Source organism: Rhamphochromis longiceps, linkage group LG12, assembly GCF_057381845.1.
Source record: "Rhamphochromis longiceps isolate RC_006_pf linkage group LG12, R_longiceps_female_GT1.1, whole genome shotgun sequence".
Classification (NCBI taxonomy): Eukaryota; Metazoa; Chordata; class Actinopteri; order Cichliformes; family Cichlidae; genus Rhamphochromis; species Rhamphochromis longiceps.
In genome coordinates, this window is record NC_140568.1 from 25422263 (window position 1) to 25439099 (window position 16837).

At 40.5% G+C, this 16837-nt stretch overlaps 3 protein-coding genes across 3 annotated transcripts in view; all 3 read left to right on the top strand.

Annotated features, from left to right (window-relative positions):
* Positions 1-4865, top strand: part of LOC146657323 (single-stranded DNA-binding protein 2) — a 61931-nt gene extending 57066 nt beyond the window's left edge. The window contains exons 8-17 of the mRNA XM_085425322.1: positions 563-633; positions 746-813; positions 1254-1302; positions 1382-1417; positions 1509-1563; positions 1669-1739; positions 1823-1901; positions 2055-2083; positions 2171-2269; positions 2884-4865. Coding sequence (XP_085281448.1) covers positions 563-633; positions 746-813; positions 1254-1302; positions 1382-1417; positions 1509-1563; positions 1669-1739; positions 1823-1901; positions 2055-2083; positions 2171-2269; positions 2884-2913 — 587 coding nt within the window. The 3' untranslated portion in view covers positions 2914-4865. The remainder of the gene's footprint in view (positions 1-562; positions 634-745; positions 814-1253; positions 1303-1381; positions 1418-1508; positions 1564-1668; positions 1740-1822; positions 1902-2054; positions 2084-2170; positions 2270-2883) is intronic.
* A 1938-nt stretch (positions 4866-6803) lies between these two features.
* Positions 6804-8925, top strand: LOC146657324 (uncharacterized). The gene is made up of 6 exons (XM_085425323.1): positions 6804-7144; positions 7491-7633; positions 7925-7989; positions 8079-8213; positions 8364-8462; positions 8553-8925. The coding sequence occupies exons 1-6, from the start codon at positions 7040-7042 to the stop codon at positions 8606-8608; spliced, it is 603 nt and encodes a 200-aa protein (XP_085281449.1). The 5' UTR covers positions 6804-7039; the 3' UTR covers positions 8609-8925.
* Positions 8926-13513: 4588 nt separating this feature from the next.
* On the top strand, positions 13514-16825 carry LOC146657325 (uncharacterized). Its single transcript, XM_085425325.1, has 6 exons — positions 13514-13700; positions 15634-15776; positions 15866-15933; positions 16052-16180; positions 16302-16397; positions 16483-16825. The coding sequence occupies exons 1-6, from the start codon at positions 13590-13592 to the stop codon at positions 16569-16571; spliced, it is 636 nt and encodes a 211-aa protein (XP_085281451.1). The 5' UTR covers positions 13514-13589; the 3' UTR covers positions 16572-16825.
* Positions 16826-16837: the final 12 nt, after the last annotated feature.

The window sequence follows — 16837 nt, forward strand, 5'->3', positions numbered from 1 at the left end:
ATGACAATACATTCTCTGGAGAGTCCCTCTAGAAATCACATAACACACTGAAAATTGAAAGCGTTGTTATATCTGATCAAAGACGGTATATAAAGAAACAGTCGCCCTTATTCATTGCACTGGAAGAATGGCACGTTTATGAGTTTTTAATAGTGTTCAGATAACCGTGAAACCCAGTTGAAAGCTGCTTGTTACCAAGATGAACTCATGGTTAGCCTCTCCCTGATATACTATTATCATTAATATTAAAACCAGCATGTTCGGTATTCTTATGAATCAAGCATACTCCCATTTACGCAAACTACTCACTGCTCCAGACAACACTTAAATTATGCATGGGTGAAGATGGTGTTCAGCCGCTGTCGAACCAACATCAGACCAAGAAAACGGTGTCACTGAAGCAGCTGTAAATTTTAGCATTTGTGCCATCTAAGTCTCGTCGCCTTAAAAATGCATCCTCGTCTGTGGTTTGAGTTACCAAAGTGGCCACAAAAAGGTGTTAAACACAAAAATGCATGTTTGAAGAGAACCTTTTCTCATTCTGGTAAATCCTACACTTCAGGACATCCAAATATGGGAGGACCAATGCAGAGGATGACTCCACCCAGGGGCATGGTCCCACTAGGACCCCAGGTTTGGGTCAAGATGATTTTTCTTTGAGGACTACTTGCTGTAAGTTTTGTTTCTGATAGTTACTCTCATGTAGTCGTGTCCAAATGGAATTCTGGTTTCTGTTTTTTCCCAGAACTATGGAGGTGGGATGAGGCCACCACTGAATGCTCTGGTTGGTCCTGGGATGCCTGGTATGAGCATGTGAGTGGTATATGAATAACACCATAACACACGCACATATAGACAGAGTAGCATAAGGCCTATCTGAGCACATGAGCTTATAAAAGAGTAAAATACACTTGTCTGTGTATCTATTTTAAAAATGTAAGCTTACTCAGCACATTTTTCTCCAAATGTCAGCTATCTTTAATCACTCAGTAGAGTTGTTATAGTCAGCCGTTTCCTTTAACTGTCTTTTGCCTACAGCTTTACCACATGTTTTTAACTTTTGGCTCTGAACATGAAACCACAACCTTAACCTTTCCCTCTATTTAGTCTTCTTTAGTTTTTTCTTCTTCTTCTTCTTCCATTTACTTTTTTTCTGGCATCTGGGGAGCTTGTTATTGCCAGCTCTTCCCAAATAAATTGGAAACAAAGACCCTGCCAAATGCAAAAAACTCAAGTGTATGGGTGTTTTCTAGGGGACCTGGTGGTGGTAGACCCTGGCCAAATCCTCCCAACTCCAATTCTGTAAGTCCTGCAACAAAAATACTGAAGAAGTTTCATTTTCATTTCATGACTTGAGTGGTTTACTTCTTTGTCTTTGTAGACCCCATACTCTTCTGCGTCACCAGGAAGCTATGCGGTATGTATGTTTGAAACTCTTAAACTAGCTAAATAGGCTTTAATTCACAGGATCATGCATGAATGTCATGAAAACAAAACTCTCTTTTCAGGGACCTCCGGGGGGAGGAGGGCCACCTGGAACACCAATAATGCCAAGTCCAGCAGGTAAGCTCTGTGTGTATCAGTTGTATATGTGTATGTAGATATATAAACATGCTACTGACCTTTAATTTTCTTACTGTTTCCGTTTTCCTTTTTGTGTTGTGTCAGATTCAACTAACTCTGGAGATAACATGTACACTATGATAAACACAGTCCCTCCAGGTGGAAGCCGGCCAAATGTGAGTGGCAATTGGGTCTGTGTTAGTGTTACAAGTCAAACAGGAATACTGCTGTTAACTTGCCCTATGTGTGTTCTCCGAAGTTTCCTATGGGTGGAGGCAGTGATGGTCCATTAGGGGGAATGGCCGGGATGGAGCCACATCACATGAATGGCTCTTTAGGTACAAAAACAAGAAGCTTCTGTGTCCGGCAGGGGTAAAACAAACAAACTAAAAAACCTCTGGTTATGTTTGTCCCTGATTTGTCATGAAAAATTAGTATTCATTTGATCGTGGTGATGTGCATTATTTTCATATTTGTGTTCCCTCCTTCAGGGTCGGGCGATATGGACAGTCTCCCCAAGGTATGAGAAGTTTTTCACCTACTCTGAACTACACTTCTGATTTTTGTAGCAGATACTGTGATATATGTTTTATTTGTCTTTGAACAGAACTCTCCTGGTAACCTAAGTATGAGTAATCAGCCTGGGACGCCTCGGGAGGATGGAGAGATGGGAGGAAACTTCCTCAACCCTTTTCAGAGCGAAAGTGTGAGTGAAAATTAGTTTCTTAATATATGGGATTACTGGAGGTGTTTGCTGCTGAGAGTTCCCTGTAATACTTTGCCTTAAACGTGCCCATTTTTTATGCTAAGCTAAGATACTACTTGCTGTACTTTTTACCATGCGGATAATATCAGTCTTACTAGTCTCTGCAAGATATATAGACTGTATATAAAAGATAACACCACCACTGGTTTGCTGACTACTGTTCTGAAGCCTCGACTTTATGGCCATTGCCATCTTCTTTTTCTTTGTTTAAACTGGACATAGTGTATTTTCACCAGCATTATCTCTGGCTAGTTAGCTTAGTTCCCATGATGCAGCCGTGATTTTAAATGTGATGCTAATTCTTGCTGGTGAAACAAAGAGGCTTCGCAGCTGACTGTGAGTGCTCACAGACCTGATCCCTGTCTTCAAAGCAATCATTTCAAAGGCAACAAAGTCCCATTTGGCGCATATGGTCCTAGCAATTTTGGTCTCCAACCACTAATATGCTTCGTGTGACTGTTGCATAATTAAGACTGATGGCTAGAGATGTGCTTTCCTCTCTTAAACACATAAACAGTTGCGTTTTTATGTTTCTGCTTAACTTTTTTCTGCAGTATTCTCCAAACATGACGATGAGTGTGTGAGGGCTCTGGAAGCAGGTTTGGTCTGTCGCTCAATAACCTGGTGTGGCTCACCAAAAAGCAGTGAGACATGATATGATGCCATCTAGGCCAGTGACTCTTCCTCCACCACCTGCCCAATCGGACAGTAGCCCCAGGTGCCATCTTACTACTACTACCCCCCCTGACCGAAGTCCCACCCTTCCATGGTTTCTGTCCATGTTTCTACGCTCCTGTTTTTCTCCAGTTCTAAGTGGTGACTCTGCTACCTTCATCTGCTCTTCCTCTGCTCCAATGAGACTGTACAAAGGAACAAAATTGACCCAGAGGAGAACTGTAAATTTGCATACGGTGTGTATGAGAGTGCAAACAGTCCGGTCACAGACAGATTTTCCTGCCTTTGCATCAGATCACAAAGCTCGGCACCCAAAAACAAAATACCAGTAGCCTAAAGTTAAAATTCCAGTGAGTTTAAATATATAAAGTCACTGTTTGATTGATCTAAATGGCTGTCATCAAGTCTTCTTTTTTCTAATTAGTCTGTTTGCAGTACCAGAAGAGAAGTGGAGAGACATCGCAATCCTTGGGCCGATATTTGAGAAGTCTTTTTAGAGTATGTAAATGTCTAAAGACCGCATACATTGCATTTAAAGTTTTATACTATCAATGGTTTTCTCATCCCACTTGACAATATTTGTTTTCATATTTAATTTGAAGGCGAATGTTCATTAAGAAAAAAACTCGCTCAAGGCTTAAAGTGAGACTATGAACCTGCTTTAACAGCAGCCAACATGCAACAGGTGGAAATGGGAAATGTCTAAACACAAAAGTCGGCAAAGTGGCATTGTAGATAGGTCATTGCATTAGCTAACATTTAGCAACTAAAAGCTAATGGTCATACCAGACCAAGCAAGACAGATAAAGCAAAAGTCCTGAATGTATTGAACTAAGCATTCATGCATTCTAGTAGTTACGGATTCATCTTTCAATTAGTCTGAGGGAAAACGAGCTAATTCGTCTTTAAAAACTTCCATAGTCTGACTTTAAGTCACATAAGATCAGTCACTATGCTAATTGTAATTAAACTGAAGTCAGCGAAAGGCTGAGGAATGTTTGCACAAAAGTTAGTACTCCGTAGTAATCCGTAGTACTCAGTAGTACTGTACAGACTGAAAGTTTTTATTTCACCTGAACTCTTACTACAATTCATCCTGTGGGTTTTTCCCATTATGTGCTTTTGTGGGGCCGAAACAAATGTTTTTGACAGAAATGAAGGAAATCATTAGTTTGTTTGTTTGTTTGTTTGTTTTACTTGGTGACAAAACATGCTCCCATATCCTAGACATAAAAATGTTCAAATGAGAAAGAGAAGTAATAAGAGGTAAGCAGTATGGATGATAAACTGCAAGCTTTGGTCACTCATACTTAACTGTCATCCGGAAAAACTGTGATTTTTAGTATGATGAACAATTGGTTGGTACAGAAAAATAAAACAAGCTCGTTTTTAAATAATCTTTGAAACCTTTTTCACTGCCCAAGATGAATTATTATCATGTACAAAGGGTGAATATTCCTGCAAACATTCTCCTTTCCCTTCCCTTACTGCAAAGTGTACAGCTCACAAATGTAGCTCCTCTGTCTTGTATGTGTATTTGATATTATTATTATTATTATTTAAAGATAATGCTAGAGAGAATTATTATTGCAAAGGGAACGATGGACTGATGGCGCACCATCACAGCTGACCTGAGATGTTTTATTTTGTTTTGTGTTAGATTGAAGCCATAAGTGGGAGTACATAAAGATCAATTTGTAAATTGGATCATTTTTTTCTTTCTGTTTTTGTGACAGTATGTGGGACTCCATTTGTGACGTGTTCATTTTCTCTTTTTTATTCTTGTATTATGTTTTTGTAAATACACAGAGAAGTTTCATGGGTTTTGACTATGCTGATATAAAGCTTCTCTAACCTTAAAGTGTCATCTCTTTTCATTTTGAACAGACTTTGGAGTGCATTTGAAAGTATCTGCTGATGAAATTATATGAATATGATCACAATTGTGTTTGTTAAAGCTGTACTTAAATTTACCAAACCTGTTGTATAACTTCTATCAAACAATCATTTGGGGATGGATTTTGTACTTAAAATTTGATAGACAGGTAGATAGATGGATAGCTTTACATGTATAGCTACATATTTTAATAATAATAGTAACAACAGCAAGTCCCCCAGAAGAGCAAGGGCTATGCTAGAGGCTATGCTAAAACTCGATGTTGTTACTCTAGTTATAACAGTAATAACATCAAAGTTGTTATGGCTTATGTTGTTTTTATTACATCATGCTGATATCAGCCTGTTATGATGTCACTGTAAAGTCGTAGGCCATCGTATTGAAAAAAAAAAAAAAAAGAGTGTGTTGTACAGCTCTCTCTATGCCAAGGGCTCAAACTCCAGTCCTCGAGGGCTGGTGTCCTGAAACCTTTCCATGTGTCCCTGTTGCAACACACCTGAATAAATTAGTAGGTCATTAGGAAGAGTATAGAACTTGACTGCAGGCTGAGGAGAAAACTCCTGACCCTACTCAAGTAAATTTAAGTAAATGTAAGTGTTTGGAAAAATGTACTTCTAAAAGTACTTTTATTTCACCATGTCATGAGCAGCTGTAACATGAATCAAATGGCTGAATTGCCACCTCAGGACACCGGCCCTCTAGGACTGCAGTTTGAGACCCCTGCTCTATGCCTTTCATATGCTGTATTACTCAATATGTTTTGGGGTTTGTTGGTTTTTTTTCAGTCAAGGTCAACTTTGATCTTGGGCACTAACAATGATGGTTAAGGTCAAAAGCTTCGCCAACCTATTCGTGTCCCCCAAGGCCCAGTTTATCACCGTAAAGTTTGCAGATAATACATAAAAACTGTAGTTAATATAAAATATTTTATCAATTTTCACATTCGGTGTGACGACCCGATTCTCAGCAAATCGGGTTGCGTCATTTTTGCAATATCTAGTTAAGTGTCCTCTGGTTTCTAATCATGTCTCTTAAATTCACCATACCTCCCCCCAATCTAAGAATATTTATCTCTATATTGACGTTCATAAACTTGACTTTAAGCCGTGTTTGTTCTGAGACTCATTAGTTTGATTTCCTTCCTCTGTTTCAGATCTGTGTCCCAATGAGAAGGAAAGTGCCGGAGATGTAAAGGGAAAAAGCAATAAAACACTGTTATCACCTGCTGTATCGCTCAAGTCTAACCAGAGACATCAACTGGCTCCATGAGTCACATTTGTATTCAGATGTGCTTTCTTTGATATGAGGGAACTCTGTATCGCTGATGTGTTGGTGCTCTTTTTTTTTTTTATCTTGCAGGGAGTTCAATGTGAGACAGGTAGTTAAGCGTTTGACTGTCGCACTCTGTGTTACTACCTGGTCTAAAGTATGTCTCTGTAGGTCATCCAGGTGATGACTGGGAGCTTTGGTAAAGACAAAGCTGATGAGACTCATAAAGCTATTCACTAATGAACCTGCGACATTCAGCAGTAGGTCTGCTAAAGACAAGTCAACAAACTAATTTCATTAATACTGCAGTTGGGTTAAATAATGTTGGAAAAGGGTTTTTCTTGTCTCCTATATTAACTGAAATCTACAAAAGGACACGCTATGCTTGCTTTTGTTTTTCAGGAATCTGCTTTATTTGTACTTTCTGTGTTTTGGCTGACGCTACCCTGGAAATTCCAGTAAGTTTCCAGTGTTCTGCAATAACTGGCAATTCCAGGCTGCAACAGATGGTGATTGTGAAATAGTTTATTTCTGTGCCACCCTACCCAAATCTGTCAAATACTTTTGCTGCTGCTCACTTCATACTTGACGGATAAAGAGAATATCTGTTTCACATGTCTGTGAGAAGCTTTTGCAGGAATGCAGCACATTCATGTTGTTTGCTGTTTTCCATTTTGTTATTCTGCAAACGCGCGCACACCACAGATAAAAAAAAATGAAAGCTTTATCCTTATCTGTACCAATATTGCACAATCCCATTAAAGACCACCTCCTGTCTTATATAACTTCCCCGCTGCACCTTCCCTATAAGAGTCCAGCTGTTGTGGTCTTGCAGTAGTATACAGCTGCCTGTCATTTGACTTGTCGTCATGTTCCTTCATTGTTCCCTGGCTTTGCTGGCTCTCTTCTCGCTCTCTGGTGCGTCTGATCCAGGCTGCGAAGAACTCATTAAGCCTGTGGAGGATCATAGCAAGGTACAGTGTCCTCAGCAGAGACATTCACCATGAAGCAGATCTGAGTTTAAATTGTTTTAAATCCCTGAGGGCTGAATCATCATCGCTGATGCTCCTAGCTCTAGCAAAAAAAAACAACAAAAAAACAAAACAGACTTGACCTTGGATGGTTAAAAAGGTCCCACTGGTGATTTTGCATGTATAAACTTATTATTATATATGATCACAGAAACAAGTGATGATCATGTTTATGCATGTGGTAAAGATGGTAAACTCCTTTCTGTTTTCAATAGAAATGCTGGTTCTTTAGAACCTGCTGTGAATCTCTTTGAAAGTTGAATTTACTTTTTCTTTTTTCTTTCTCTAGCTTTGGGGAAAATGGATATTTTACGCTGGAACATCAGACAGCAAAGAGCAATTAAAAGAGCTTAAAACTCTGCACAGCTTCTGGGTCGAACAGACTCCCATACCTGACAGTGAAGACATGCTCAGTCGCTTCGGACACAAAGCGTAATTGTCAATATTTTCTAAATGATTTGTACTACCTTCAAGGCAGGGGTGTTAAACATAAGGCCCGTGGGCCAGAATCGGCCTAGCAAAGGCTCAAATCCAGTCCAGTGGACAATTTAGGAAGATGAGAAGGAGGGCATAAATTTGGGGCTTTTAACAAGGTTTACAGTTTTGTAATGAGATGAGTTTGACACCCCTGCTTTGAGGCATCAAATGAGTTACGTAATTTGACCTCTTGACTTTTTTCTTTGTTTTTTCATGTGCTTATATTTTTTTCCTGCTCCTTAACAGGGATGGAAAATGTTATCATGGAAGTGTCAATGCCACCTTCTTAGGAAACTCTTCCACAGACACGTGTAAGAGATCACATGTTGTTATACTCACATTATCAAATAGTCACTGTGATGTAAAACAACATGGCAACCATCTAATTTGTATCTTACAGATTACTATAACTCCACCACTCATGAGCATATTGGCAAGCATCTGGCCACTTGCCCCGACTGCATGCTTTGGACAGACCACTTGGTGTCAGAGGTCGGCGGCGAAACCACAAAAAGCAGAGGCTTCAGGATCTTCAGTGAGTTGCATTTGCCTGTCTGTGTCCATATGTGTCCAACTTTTAGGACTCTGTAATGTTAATAATTAGTTTCAAACTGTTTTTTTTTTTTTTTATTGTTTTTGCCACTCTGTTGAAAATAATGTTAACACTGCCATCCCCTACCTCCAGCAAAGACTGGGACACTGGAGGCCTCTCATCTCGAAGTCCTCAAGAAACAGGCTGAGTGCCTCAACTTCACACTAGATTTATACTTTGCAAACACTACAGGTGAGATGCGTTCACCATCCACGCAAACAGTAAGCAGTACATCTAATGTAAACAGTGACTCATCAGTTTGATTTCCTTCCTTTGTTTCAGATCTGTGTCCATATGAAAGTGAAGCTGTAACAGATGCAAGACGGGAAGAACAATAGAGAAAAACACATTTAAGCTCCTTTCACTCGATCTCTCAGATCTATCCTGTAACCTGAAATTACTCAAGTGTTTGAAGTGTGTATTCAGATGTGTATCACAGATGTGCTGACAGATGTGGAGAAAGCGCTCTTTCATCTTGCGGTGGGTTCAGTCCAGGACAAGGAGTTTGTAACAGTGTTAACTCTGGCTGGGTTTTTTTTGTTTGTGTATGAATAGGTGCAATAGACTGATTTTACATTTACTAGAAGATGCAGTAAACTGTGATTTCTGATTTGTCTTGTATTCACATAAAGATTTACAGAAAGAAACTGTGTTTGCTTTCTTCTGTTTCGTGTAAATCCGGTCTATTGGTCAAACTTTGGCAAGTCTTTCCTGCGAATTTATAACTAAAACTTGGGCTTTTTTCCTTCAAAGCCCCTCCCTTCCTATATTTTTCCATCATTGGCCTTTATGTCCCATCCTGACAGTTTTGCACTGTCTGTGGAGTTTTAAATTGGTGTGTGGATTTTACAGTACGTGATATTAACCACCTATCAGCATGCAAAAAAAAAGAAAAATTGATTCTCTTCTGGTTATCCTTACCAAAGTTGCAGGGGGGCTGGAGTCTGTCCCAGCTGCCATAGGGCAAGAGGCAGGTTACACCCTGGACAGGTCACCAGTCTGTAGCAGGGCTAACACAGAGACAGACAGCTATTTGCACTCACATTCGCATTAACCTAACCCCACTAACTACATGTCTCTGGACTGTGGGAGGAACCGAGAGTACCTGCAAAGAACCCACGCAAACAAAGATAACAACAACACACAGAAAGGCCTTGGCCAGATGGTGGAGTCAACCCCAGGATCATCTTGCTGTGAGGCAACAGTGATAATCACCATCACACCATACTGCAGTGTGGTGGTTAGCCAAAAAAATAAATAAGTGATGAGTATGTGGTAAAGATAGTAAACGCCTTTCTGAAGGTGAATACTGTTTTATGTTCTTCTGCACATTATACCTGTTAAACGCACATCATGCTGATACAGCAGGCCTTGTCTGGATGCATCTTGCACTCCACCTGAGAGATTCATCCAAGGAACAGCGACCCCAGCCAGCAATTCCTAACTGAAAAGTTAGCCTTTTTTAAAACAACAACAAAATCAAATACTGATTCTCCTTCAAGCCCTGCTACAGACTGGCGACCTGTCCTGGGTGTACCCTGCCTCTTGCCCTGTGACAGCTGGGATAAGCTGGATGAATGTATGGATTCTCCTTCAGCTGCATCTCCTTGGTCTGAATTGAAATGCTATTTCTGAGAAACAAGAAGTGGCAAGTTTTGAAAATGATCTACCATATTTGTGATTGCAGCCTTATGCTAATTTTCCCCACTTAGCCCACTTAGTAAACCTAACCTTTAATATTTACCATTTAGCACGCGCATACACGCATCACCAACAAACACCAAATGAAGCATTATCTCTTTTGAAACCAGCCTTACACAATCCTATTACATAGTCCAACCAGCCCCTCTGCCCACCCCCTCTCTTATGTAACCTCCACTGAAGTCATCCCTGCCTCCCCACAGGAGCTCAGCAGTCCTGGTATGGAGCTGGCCGTCGTTTGACTTCTCATCATGCCTCTTCATTATTGTCTGACTTTGCTGCTCACTCTGTTTTCTGATCTAGACGGGGGGGGGTGCAGGGGTCAGCCATTCGTTTTCCCAAGGGGTCACATGAGAAGAGAAACCAGTACTGTTGTGGAGGGCCGCACCAATAAGCAGATAAAGAATATCGGATTAATACTGAGTGTGATTAATCACAGAAACGGGACAGTGTCCTCAGCAGAGATATATTTTGACAATGTGATTTTAAACCTAACCCAAGTCACTTTCAGTAGAAATGTTTGTTTCTGCAACGACTGTCAGAACTGTGAAGCTGTATAAATCTCTCGAAGTCTGTCATTCTGTGGCTGCTTGTCTGTAAACTCAAACATAAAAACCTGAATATTCTGTTGATGTTAATGATTTATTTTATATGGGTGATTTTATTTTTTCAGCCCTGTTGTTCTTTTTAAAAGTGCTTAAAAAAGTGGTATGGTATCTGGTAACCTTGCTGTATTTGGGAAACAGGTAGAGTGCCTCGACTTCACAGTAGATTTTTCTGTGTTTGTCAGATTTCGAGTTCTGTTTAAATATCTCCAGACTGATTCTTAAGTATACATTTTACATGTATTATCTAGAACTTATATTACATCTCTTGTAGGTTGAGTTTGTTATTTATAGTAACCTTTTATTTTGAGTCCTACTAGTTTTTATTCTCTAGTTCTGTCCATGGTTATAGTCGTGAGTATTGTGTATGTAGTACTGGAGTTTATCCTGTCTTGTCTGTGTAACCTGTGCTAAGTTTCTGTCATTCTCTGCGCCCCTTCGCTGCTGTGTCTAGTTATTTTTCATGGTTTATTTCAGGAGGTTGTCTTAAGTTTAGCTTCCTTGTCTCATTAGAGTCAGTTCAGCAGTGTATTTTAACCCATGTGTCTCCACTTCCCCTAACAACCCCCCTATGTATATATTGTCTCAGTCTCCCTTCATCCTTTCCAGCATTTCAAGTTTTGTGTCTCCCAGCTCCTGTGCCCCCTGGCCCTAGTGTTGATTCCCAGTTTAGGTTCCAGGACGTTTATCTTTTCAGTCCCCTTTTGTATTTTATGTGTGTTTCTTTGATGTCATGTTATTTTCAGCCTGAATAAATGGCTCGATTTTTGTTCACCACCACCTGCCCCTGCATGTCTACGTTAGGAGCCTCACATTCCTCTCCGCTACACAACCCCTGACATGTACAACTCTTGTTTTTGGAGAAAACCCTCTGTTTTTACATACTATCATGTTCCGTGTTACCCAAGACATGAAAACAAAAAGCTATAATGACTGAATTATATTGTATTGAATGTAGAACTAGAGCTGTTGGGATTTATCATATATAATCATGTATAACCATTACAGGCATTAAACACTGTCCACTCTGCTATATCTTTAAAAATACTTAAAAATCCTCTTAACTACCATCTATAAATATCAACATTAATTAACACGTAGAACTCAAATCTTGCATACTGCAAACTATTATGTGCATTCAGAGCTATTCTAATTGGTTTTTATTTTGTTACATTGCAGGTGCAATTGAAATGTACTCATATTCATGTAGTCCTTTTTTTAGTTGTACCACTCAAAGAGCATTTAACTACAAGTCACACTTTAACTAAGGCCCTGCGACTGATAAGTGACCTGTCCAGGGTGTACTGTGATAGCTGGGATAGGCTCCAGCCCCTCTGCAACCCAGAATTAGATGAGTGGAAGATGATGGGATGGAGGTTCTCTCATAATCCTTCAAAGACCAGCGTGTGTCTGTCCCTGCAGGAAACTGCGCTCAGAGATTTGAGAACGCAGACTGTTCTCATGTTTGGGCGGCTCTGCCTCAGGAGGTTGAGCATCTACCCATCAGAAGGTCAGTGGTTCGATCACTGGCTTCTCTGGTCTGGACATTAAAGCATTCTTGAACAAGATACTGAACTCTGTCTTCTGAGTATGTGAATGTTAGGTTATGGATAGAGAGACGTATTGTGTGAATGAGAGTTATAGGAAGAAAGTCCTTTGAGTTCATTTCTCATGGCAGTGTTGAGGTCTTCCTTGAACTCAGTGTCACCACTGTCCGATTAAAAATACACACAGACGTGGCATATACAGTTTCAAGATTCCCTAAAAGCATAATTTTTCTTGATTTTTTGTATCTGAATGGATACAAAAAAATTGTATTTGTATTTTAAATTGTTTGTATTTTCCTTCACTCAGAAGGAAAAGCCATCAAATGTCAGGATAAAAGAATGACATTTAGGGGTTTTTTTACTGATGAAAAATGTCAAACAAGGTCAAATTTAACTAGAATAGGTTGTAAAGGTTAATCTGTAAATAAGCAAAGTTAGTTACCACAACAAGGGAGAAAATGCCACAGCAACTGGAAAAAAGAAGGAGAAATTTGTATGGTGGTTATTATAAGTGTTTCTGAACTACTAATGTGTCCTTTGTGCAGGAATAGTCTTTTATGAAATGTGAGGTATGAAGTAGAGAATATTAATGCATTTATTAGCTAAATATTTGATATCAAGGAGAAAAAGGATTGGCACGTCCACCCACAGTTAAAATCCATGCTAGTCAATAGTTTGGCTGTGTTTTATCCCTCTGACATGAATAGAGGACCCCACTGAGGTCAGAGGTCATTCCAAAGGGGCTCATTTGTCAGGACTACAGTGAAGGGGCTCAGTGTATCTCTGCTTGGAATTCAACCAAATTTGGGGAGAGCTACACTAAAAATCCCCTGTCACAAAGACATTGCACATGTTAAAAAAACAGATGAGTGTTTGTGTGTGTGTCTTTCTTTTTATTTTCATGCCTTGTTTAGTGTGAGAGAGGCTGTGCAAGGAGGTGCTCGCATACTGAAAGATGGAGGGGATGGAGGGGATGGAGGTCCTATTCAGACTTTGCCAGCTGGCTGTTATATAACAAGATAAATGGGACACAAGCCCGACTGACTGGATGCATCAAGTGAAAGACTCCTCCTGAAACCAGAGGAAGGAAAAGAGAGGGAGAATTATTAATGTGATTATAAAGTCACGTCATGGTGACAGAAAGCATTTCCTCACAACATATATTAGTTTACAGTAAGTGTTATTATGGCTTGGTTCGGCATAAGTCTGCATGAAATTAGTATAAGTCAACATAATGTCCTGTGGAGTGATGGGTGCACAGCTTGGTGTGTGTGTGTGTGTGTGTGTGTGTGTGTGTGTGTGTGTGTGTGTGTGTGTGTGTGTGTGTGTGTGTGTGTGTGTGTGTGTGTGTGTGTGGCCCAGCCCACTGTTACAAAACATGTCCCTCAGTTCCCTTTGAGGAGGCTCTAGCTGGCAGTGGGGTCCCTGAGGTTAGTGTTGCTCCCTGGCCGCCTGCTGTCTGGACCATGGCTGCACAGCAGGTTATAGTTCTGCTGGCTCTCGCCTCCCTGGCCGTCGCATCTAAACCGGACTGTAAAGAGCTGGTCAAGCCTCTGGTGCTGGACAGCCACAGCCCCGTGAGTATGAGCAACCATTTGTTATGAAGCAGTCATAACAGTGATGCATATTAATGTGAACTGAATAGCTGAATCTTGTGTTATTGGTGGGATTGTTGCAAAGTAAAGATCCCAGTATATGTTATTCTTATTATTCTTCATCCGCGAACTAGTCGCACATCATTTGCCGTAGACACACTGTTCATACGCCAAAACGACGGGCTTACTCGTGTCCTGCGTGTTTCTATTCAGATTTCAAAATTTTCATGCAGTTTCTGAAATATTCCACTTTTTCTATTAATAAAGTCCCATTGACTTTGAATGGAGAGGCAGCACTCTCTCACTTTTCTGCTGTCACTCTCCTTCCTCTGGACCCATTTTCTTTCACGTCATTTGCCCATTCAGACGTCGTTGTCACACCACGATGAATATCACGAATGTGCCAAAAACAATATCGCATTTTTCCACAGTAACTTCTAAGGTCTTTAAATTATTTTTCAAAGATGTCACAAAGATATCTCTCAAATCCCTCCCCCATTCATGTGTATTGCAGAGCAACAGTGAAAACTAAGTAGGTCAGAGTGCGAAAAGCATCAAAGCTCGCCTGAAAATTTTCGGTTTAACCTGTCGCTGTGACCATCATTTTCACCCTTCAGCCATCCTTTTATCTTCAAAACAGCTACGCTTGTCTTCTTTTCAAGGAGCCCTTCCCACACATGCATACTTCTTGAACCGGAGCCGTTTGTTTCAGAGGAATGGCATTTTGAACTCCCGTTCACTCCCTCTTTATTATCTCCAACCAGTTTTGGACAAAAATCCCCCCAAGCTTTTTTAACTCGCTCCCCTGACCTCACTTTAAGGTCTACACACACCAAAATCCATAGATAGGTAGAGCCATGTCTTGGGATGCTAACAGTTTTTTAAACAGATGAATACCACTTTTGTTTCCCATTTTATATACGTCATTTTGTGATAGACAGAGAGACGGGGTCACTGCTCTCATTTCACACCCTCACTCATTCGAATATCATTTGTTGATTGGTTGGCACGGTCCTGCTTGCTTGTCCTCAGTGGCATACTTATCACTTTGCTGGCCTCTCCCTCGTATGCTGAAGGTCATCAGTTCATGTCAGCATGGGACATTTTTTTCTCTTTCTCTGCTTCTCTGTAAACACATTTTTACAATTTACTATTTACAGCGTCAAACATGTGTGTTCACCCTACAGCAGCAAGCTATTTGCTGTATGTAATGAGGTTGCAGGTTGAAATATTTTACAGATAATTTTAATACTGATTTTAATCTCACTCACTTTTTAAGTAGATTTAGACAAGGTCTCTTAGTGGCACAGTTACTGCTTCCTTGTCTGTCTTTTGTGTGCTGAAGGCCATCGGTTGGAGTACAGCATGGGACATTTTTCATTTTTTTAGCAACCATCCCACTGCAGTTCCCCGAGAAACTGCACGGTCTGTTTACTGTTGCAACAGCATAAAGCAAATGTTCCTTGGAGTTTTTAAAAACCAAAGAAAGTTTCAGCTGGTCAGTAATAGCTGGAAGCTTGCGTCCATGTGCATCGAGCACTTCTACTGAATCTTGCATGTAAGCTACATTAATGTGTCCCCTACTAGATTCCAACACAGTAGTTTTCACTGATTATAAAGCAGAAAAATTATGATTTAGAAGAGCTGCAAAGTAAAATTGTATGATTATTTATTTTTAACTTAGGGAAAGGGACTCACCTACCTCTGGGCTAATCCATGTTTTTGGGGAAGCCAAATGCCATGTCTGTAGTCACAGCAGAGTAAAACAATAATGTAATACATTTTCACAACGCTTTTTCTCTAACCAGGCTATGAGAGAAAGTTTTATTCTGCTGAGAAATAAAGTCTGGTCACATCTAACAGAAACAGTCATGAGAGTCATTTGCATTTTATTTTTCTCTCTGTGTGCCGGAAGATTTATGGGAAGTGGGTGCTTCACGTGGCATCCTGGGACGATCCGGGCCTGAAGGAAGACATATTGTCAGTGAACAGCTCCTGGTTGGATGTGTCAGCGTCCTCGGAGAGCGGAGTCATCACCATCTACTGGGCTGACCGCCTGTGAGTGTCGTGTGTTTCATGTGTGAACATACTGATGCGGTCCAGTTGAGAGTGTATAGTAAAGTGTTGTTGTTGTTATCTCAACACAGGAATGAAAATAAATGTCTTCAGGGCATAGCGAACGCCACCATCTCAGGAATGACAAGTCACACCACCTGTATGTGTGGTATTTTTGCTCTGACTCACTGAGTTGGTGATGTGTGCCGCAGGTTTCATTTCTTTTAATCGCTGGGGGTTACAGTCAGAGTTATGTTTAGTTTTTTTTTTTTCCACAGATAACATCAATGGTCACACTTCCTATCATGACGGGAAGTACTATGAGACCTGCAGCAACTGCCTCCTGTCTGAAGACACCACTCTTCTCCCTGACGGCAAGTCAAAGGGGCGATACTTCTTCCTGTTCAGTAAGTCGTTTTTCAAACCTTCATCTCGTATTTTAGCAGCAACACACAGCTTAATATTTAGCACATACTGCTTTAAATAACCACCTTTCTTTTCCCGTCCTCTTCTTTCTTTCTTGAAAAGCACGGACCGGCGCTCTGGAGGGTTCTGAGTTGGAGACCTTCAAGAACCAGGCAGAATGTCTTAAATTCCCTTCAGAGTACCACTTTACAAGCAAAGGTCAGCCACCATTTAGGCGTGTTTCCAGCATCCAGTGTGACCATCACAAACACTATTCTCATTTTGTGATTTCCTCTTCCTTCAGATCTTTGTCCTGATGGCAGGGCGACCACGTCAACTGGCGTCAAGAATACAGAGAAAGAGCAACCTGAGATAGAGCCTAATGTGCAGTAAAGTAGAGCAAAGAGGGCCACAGCTCTGTAAACACCCAGATAAATCTTCCTTTAAATGTACTAAATAGTGCTGTAGTGTGATCTATATGTGCTGCCATACAATGTTGTGCTGCATAATAACTTTTTAATACACTATGTTGTCTTTCGAGCTAAGAAAAATCAAGTCTAAATGCCCAGTTTAAATCCTTTTAGTGGTATTTGTACGAATCTAGTTCCCACTGGTTGTGCGCGGCAAATAAAAAGGGCTCTAACTTCTCCGTCTGTGTT